The following is a 7737-nucleotide window of genomic DNA, read 5'->3' on the forward strand; positions in this document are numbered from 1 at the left end:
TGTGACAAAAGTATGCATTTTTTAATAGGACTTGTAATTGCAAAGTTGTCAGGTCTACTGCAAGGTATAAAAAGAAACAAGTTGCATGTTCCTAAGTGAAAATTTGGAGGAGTTATGCATGATTTTCACAAATAGCGCCACCTAGTGGCCAAATGTTTCAACACTGCACAGTATGACACATAGTCCTGGGATATGCACAGTGATGAGGTTTCATGTTGATTGGCCAATGGTAAGTCTGTCAAATGGCCAATTAATTCAAATAAAAATTAATTGGCTCATGGCGGCCATGTTTTTTGAGTGATGAGGTCATCATTGTGTGCCTTGATACCACTTGGGCCCCTGATGATGCCTGTAAAGTTTGGGCTTGATGTGACTAATGGTTTCTGAGAAACAAATTTCCCCATGTTATAGCGCCCCCTATTGGACAATCGTGGCCAGCTTTGACCTGTGACCTCTGAGTCATGTGCCCTAACAACTGATAAATTTTCATAAAGATAGGTCAAAGCATTGCTGAGATATAGCTGCTGAAGTCAATTTGGCCACGCCTCAGAGCTATTGATTGACATGTGACAACCAGACTGTATACCAATGTCACAGTTTTGTTGATGTTCCTTGATAATGAGATTCTTGTGAATATTTTGACACCAAGATTGTGGTGATCAGATGAAAAACCAGGGACTAGTATGAAAAAGTAGGTTTTGTATATTATGCAAATTAGCAAAAATCTAAGTAGGCGGAGCTTAATGGTTCTTGAGGCTTTTTTGTTTGTCTGGAGCCAAGGAATGCACCTGAAGTGGAATTTTGTTTCTACGACCTACGGGGTGGGAGATATGAACCCAAACGCAAAATGCTGCGCTATAGCGCCACCATCAGGCCAATTTGGGTGTCTGTACTTAAGCACGGTCCCGCAAACAGACTACACCAGTCTGCCAAGTTTGGTCTCCCTGGGCCTTACGGTTTAGGCTGCAGTATGCGTTTTATGCGGAGAAAAATAATAATAATAATAAGAAAGAAGAAAAAACCTAACAATAACAATAGGTTTCCCACACTACGTGTGTGAACCCTAATAATAAGAAAGAAGAAAAAACCTAACAATAACAATAGGTTTCCCACACTACGTGTGTGAACCCTAATAATAATGATTTTTTTCATGGTACATGCACGTTTGTACATAAACTAAAAGCAAATGAACTACTGGCACATGTATATACATCTCAGTAAATGGCACATTCTTAGTAGAAGGAAATAACACTGTATTAGCCAAAAATGTGACATGTATTTGAGTCTTGCATTTTAATTTGCTGGCAGGCAGACTGGTAATTATTTAAACACAACTCAAGTATAAAGTAGGGTGATCAGATGTCACCGTTTTCTGGTGGATAGTTCACATTTTTGGAGTCCTGTACCCAGCTGAAGCTGTCCCTGAAAATGTCCCAGATTAACTTTGAATTTGTTAAATCATCATAAAGTCCTGAGAAAAAAAACGTGACAGTAGAGCAGATAGGCAGCCATCTCGCGTTTGGCTCATTTTGGCCACCAGAGGGGGCTACTTCAATCTACTATCCACTTCCATCACATGCCTAGTGTTAGAGAAAACTGATGGGTAAAACTCCAAGTGTCGAGTGAGTCCTACATTCATCTTTTAAAAGACATGAATGTAGGACACTATCCTATTCTACAAATGTTGTCTCTTTTTCAGCCATCCATAAATTACATGTTGATAGCCACCATCTCTTTATCTCAGGAAATAGAGCTAGTCCACATTTCTTTTAATGCCAAAATATTTTTTTTATTCATTGTAATTATCGGCTCATACATCCACAGATTTTTGTGTCAAACATATCCTTGCCTCAGCCCTGCCTAAGGTTCTAGAGTTAGAGACCCTTTTTGGTTTGTGACAGATTTTACAAAGGAAAAACCAAAACATAAAAATCTTCTATAGGACTGTTGTAATCTATTTTCCTGCAAACTGCTGGCAATTCCACTTTACCATAGCTTCACTCACCATGGTAGGTTACTGTATGATTTTCTGATAGCTTACAAAGTTATTTAGTTAGTATTTTTTATCAGTCAGCCTTCACAGTAGCCTACATCAAGCCATGGTCAAAATACACAAAACAGGAACTAGATCCCCTGCCCTTTTATTAAATTACATGAAGCTGGAAATGACGCTGGTTTTCTCTGCAGAAATCTGGTCACGCTAGCACAGAGCCAATAATTAAATCTTAGATGCTTGCTGTGGATTTATTAATATGAAGATGTGACTATTACTTTTTCCAAGAAAAGCCCAAAATCATCAGACTAAACAGGATGAAAGGGATGTAAAAACCCCTTTGTTTTCTGGCAGGCCCAATGATGGCCACGCTTTCAGTTGCAGGAAGGTGTGTTTAGCATTACGCTCAAAAGCGACTGAACTACCATGGGTCCCTAGCAGAATTGTTTATCATTGTGAAAGAGATGATCATGAAACCTTCCACAGCCACCATCACCAAGAGGGAGGTAGCAGAGAGGAGATTTTGACCAGGAAGAGAAGAGGTGAATTAGACAAAAAGAAGTATGGATGTATCATGCAGCCCCATCATAGAAACTACAGCCCACAGATTTCCGGGCAACATCTACTATGTTCCTCATCTCCAAAATATTGATTACACCTGACACTCATTAACTCACATGCACCTAAGACGCTCACCTCCCTTAGCTCATCGTGAAGTATTGCCTCGTGTTTATGACCAACATACCAAGTTTCTCCTGATTGTCTAATGGTTTGACCTGTCTGTGTCTCATCGTGTACGCATCATCGCAGGACGGCTATCACTCTCCCTTGCTTGTGTGAAAACACTGAAGTCTCTCATTCCCCTCTCATAATACAGACCCCTCCTACTACATCAGTATTGAGATAAGTGTCTTTGGCATGTGTTAGTTTGGCTACTGGTTGGCTAATGTTATAATCACTAGCAATCGTTGCTATTGTTGATGCCTGAAAATTATCTACTGAAGTACGAGTACCTCCAGTATTGTCTTTTGTCACTCCCTCCTAAAAGTTCCAACTAAAAAGTAATTCCCAATGTCCCACCCACAATTACATCACCTGTATCAGGTGGGTGTGATCAGGTTCTACTTCATATAAATATCAGAGCCAAATGCTCAGTTCCACAGTTACTTTCTGTTATGATTGAAATCACTGCATGTTAGGATTCTGATTAAAATCTTTGAGGGCACCTTGAATCAGATTCATGAATCTGATGGAGGTTAATGAAACTGATCAGTGCCTGCTGTTTTCTTGTCCAGAGAGATTTGTGTCTCCTTGCTATGTGTTTCTCTGTGTGTGTGCAGCAGTTACTGTTCTGCTAACAGTGTGTGGGAACCTGCTCATCATCATCTCTGTGTGTCACTTCAAGCAACTCCACACACCAACTAACATGCTCATCCTCTCTCTGGCTGTGTCAGACTGCCTGGTTGGATTATTTGTGATGCCGTTCCATTTAAGTCGGATGATTGAATCCTGCTGGATTTTTGGAATATCTGTCTGTGTGTTTTATTACTTGATGTGTTTTTTTGTCACAAGCATATCTATATATAATGTTGCTCTTATAGCCATTGATCGGTATTTTGCCATCTCTAACCCTTTTCTCTATATTGAAAGAGTATCAGTCAGTAAAATCTGTATTGTGATTTTGTCTATGTGGATTTTCCTAATGTCTTATAACTCTGCACTGCTTTATTTTAATGGAAACTCCAGAGGTATCTTAATGTGTCCTGAACAGTGCCTGATTGCATTACAGGAGATGTGCTCTCTGGTTGATCTTATATTTGTTTTTATTATTCCCTGTTCTGCTATAATCATATTTTATGCTATGGTTTTTGTCATTGCCAAGAAACATGCCACTGCTATTAGAGAGATTAATATTCAGAGTAAAGCCTCAAAGAACATGGCAGATTCAATGAAATCTGAGAGGAAAGCAGCAAAGGTTCTCAGCATTTTAGTGGCTGTGTTTCTGGCCTGTTTATTTCCATACTTTGTTTATGCTACAATAAGTAATGCTGTAGAAACACAGTCATTTCATAATTTTGTTGTCCTTCTATATCTCAATTCTACTATTAATCCAGTGATTTATGCTTTATTTTACCCATGGTTTAGAAAGTGTATTAAAATCATTTTTTCTCTTCAGATATTCAGACCAGAATCTGCATTGATCAATGTGCATTGATTAATGAAATTACATTATACATCTTTACAAGAATTTGCAGAACTACTACAAGTTTTCAGTGGTCCAGGACTAAATGTCACAAAGGTATCATCACACTTCAGGTTTAAGCTTTAATTGTATTCATTAAAGCATGCCAGAATGACATTCCCAAAAGTGTCAAGATTTAGATTCTAATTTAACTCATTAAAGCATTTCTACAGACTTTTAAAATACATACTGCAGTACATGTATATCTCTTTTTTTGTATTTTAGCAATGCAGTCAACCCAGTTATTAATCACTAAACTGAGGAAGAATCCTCAAATCGATCATGTGAAATGCGAAAACAATGAGTTCATGAAGGTCAAAAAGTTTCAACAAAATTGAATCACAATTGTAATCAATAATACAATCCACAACATCAATTAAATCTCTTATGAACATTTTAAATATTTCTGTATACGTATAGATATAATAAAGTGGCATGTGAGTATAGGTTAGCACACATTCTTTTGTTCTGTTCCCTTGTTAACAACAGTCCAAAGGGGCATGGCGATGATTAAAAAACCAACATGGATCAGGCAAGTAAAACAAAAATGACAATACAGGAGCGAGAACAGCTTAGAATGCAAATGCCAGGTAGGCAATAATTCACTATAAGACTAGAGTCCACCGAAGCATATATTGGCTGTGATAATGCAGTGCATGTGCTTTTCCAGTCACCATGCCGTCCACTAGAACTCATGGGCCAAGAGCCAGAAGCAGGAATTACAGAGTCCTTACTACAGAACCACCCTCTCCTCGATCGTCCTCGGGGCCATTCTTACCCATGAACATTCTGGTCCACATCCCTCCCAATTTCAGCCATTTCTAAGCTTGTCAGTAATTTTATCATTGCTACCAATCGGCAGACTTTAGAATATCTGTCCTCTGCTATGAGGACTACTGTGTTGCCCTGAGAGGTGCGTAGCAGCTATGTGTGACTAAGGTCTGTGGAGAAGCTGTAGCAGGTCTAACAACCATGCTGGTAATTCATGGGGGACCCTTTACTCTGTGCACATACATGGCAGGTTACTATGAATGACTTCATGTCTTGATGCATAGCTGGCCACCAAAATCTTAATTTGTTCTCTTTTAGAGTTTATTCCAGGATATCCTGACCTGGGGGGTGAATTAGCAACAATACAATGGAGCGAACTGTAGTTGGGACATATGTTTTGTTTGTAGTACATTTGGCAAGAGTAGGGTCACACACTTGCGCTTCCCTTATATTATTAATAATATTCCAGCGAAAGAGAGCCACCACACAAGAGGGGCAGAGTACAGTTTCAGGGGGAGAATATTCCTTCATCATAAAAACATGCTAGGACATTGGCTTTGCCATTTCTATATCTTACTGTGAAAATATATCAGGTACCCACCTGTCTGGAATTGAGCCTCTTAGCCATTTCTATATATTCCAGATTTCTATGATCAATGAGTAGGAAAATGAGTGGGAATGGGAAACTTAAAAAATGCCACACTTAAAACGATTCCTATTGTCAGGCCAGTGATGTCACGCCCCTCCCCTGCCATTCCCTCGTGGGGATTCCCATACCATATATGGACTTCCTGTCACCAGCCAGCCATTGAGCTCGGCTGGCTGATGTTTAGTGCGGTGATGGGAGTGGCGTTATAACCGTGCCGTCTTCCACACTTTGGCGCTGCGTATTGGTCTCAGTTGTGTCTCGTCCCTGCTGTCCTTCACTAAGCGTAATCGGCTCTCATGACACCTACATCATATTTTCACTCTGCTGGCATGAGTTTGCATAAAAAGAAAGCGCATGGTATGGTTTTGCAGGGAAGTCTTGTAGTTTTTCATGCCTCAGCTGATATGCCACCAACACTCCACATCACATTCCAATCACCACTCCCAGCCACTCGCCCGGTCTCAATCACCAGTCTACTAATCACCCATTCACCTGTTGCTCATTTAATAGTTCAGTGCTTTGCATTGAATGTCCTTCATGCATTAAAGTACACAAGCCCACTAGCTTGTATTTCTCTTTAAATCACAGTTAGACATGACTGAGGAAATTAACATTCGTGGTACTGTTTCGGATGCTAACAACAGATGTTGAAGGAACAGACTATTTCACCTGGAAACCTCAACTGGAAACCACACCCAGCTAGAAACCCATCTTGCTTTCTAGGGGCTATCCAATGGAGATTAGGCTGAGCTATCAGGCAGGCCAACCTTCATCGCCTCATTCCATGGGCCCATACCTCTTTGGGAACAGATCATCCAGGTTCCTCACACACTGGGTGGTTTTTGTGGCGAGATAATGGTTGCCAGCCATGCAGTGGGAAATCATTAAATATGTAGCCTCCTGTATGTCCTATTGTCAGAACAAGAGCACCCCACCTGCCTGTATTTCCAATAGCCTGTAGGTCTGTATTGCCAAGGACATCAGGAGACATGGAGAACCTTCATAACATAGGCTGACTATGCCCAGAACTCTGCAGTACTTCTCCATACTGTTCGAGAAAGAATCAATGATGTTATGTATAGCATTAACTTACAATCTGATAGCCAGGCATCTTCTGCATTACACGTATCCTCCCTTAAGCCTTTTACAGCTGGCCCCCTATACAAGGTTGACCCTTCCATCACTCATCCACCTCCTAGGACCATCAACCGGAACCCCACAATGATCTTGTCCTCATTCATACTTACATCACGTTCACTCAAGCAGTAGTCTAAAAACTGAATTTCAGTGAAACTGAATGTGAAATTTTCCATCTTGACATGCCTCTTCTCCTGTAGTCTCCTGAAAACATCTCAAAGTCGAAATACTTGGGGGAAAGACTCAAAATTCTCAAAACTGTTCATTCAATTTCCATATCTTTGTCACTTGTGCACATCATAATTGCATTTCTCATTGTGTTTAACATTTTGCAAATGCTTCTGTACATTTTGCAAATGGACATGGAAAATTGTTCTTTTTTACATTATCAGTTGCTTATGTCATGTTTATCAAAATGTGTTGTAGGTCATTATATGCAAAAGTGATGAACATGTCATAATCTCTAAGGCATCATTTTAGATTTTTTAAATTTAGTTTATTTTGTTGTTACATTTTGGTAATTTATCCTAATTTGATTAAATTGTTTGCAGGTGAACATTCAGTTACAGTAAGAAAGGGAATTGGTGAAGGTTTAGATCAACCAATGGTCTCAATCATAGGTCAGAGGTTCGTCTCATGAACCTTTACTGTAATTGGCAAACATTTACAGACGTCTAATCTTTTATGGTACTGTAATTACCTTAGAGTCATCAGCACCAAATAATATTATTATCAAACCTTTCTTGCTTTCTGGCTCGTGGTAGCAGAAGAGGTTTCGTTTCAGTAGGCATGTAATACCAGAAACGTCCAGGAGAGTGTGCTGTTGTCATGAGAGCTGGGTCTTCAGTGTTCGGCACATGCATCTCTTATTAAAACATGTTTTACATTTGAGTTTATTTTACTATTTCCCAGTAACGCTCATTTTATTCCACGCTATACATTAAA

General features: G+C 39.6%; 1 protein-coding gene across 1 annotated transcript; it reads left to right on the plus strand.

The window, feature by feature from the left end:
* Positions 1–3233: 3233 nt before the first annotated feature.
* LOC143523656 (trace amine-associated receptor 13c-like) lies at positions 3234–4208 on the plus strand. Its single transcript, XM_077018209.1, has one exon. It carries the CDS (start codon positions 3234–3236, stop codon positions 4206–4208), a length of 975 nt encoding a protein of 324 aa, XP_076874324.1.
* The last annotated feature ends 3529 nt before the right edge of the window (positions 4209–7737 follow it).

Source organism: Brachyhypopomus gauderio, chromosome 9 (genome assembly GCF_052324685.1).
Source record: "Brachyhypopomus gauderio isolate BG-103 chromosome 9, BGAUD_0.2, whole genome shotgun sequence".
Classification (NCBI taxonomy): Eukaryota; Metazoa; Chordata; class Actinopteri; order Gymnotiformes; family Hypopomidae; genus Brachyhypopomus; species Brachyhypopomus gauderio.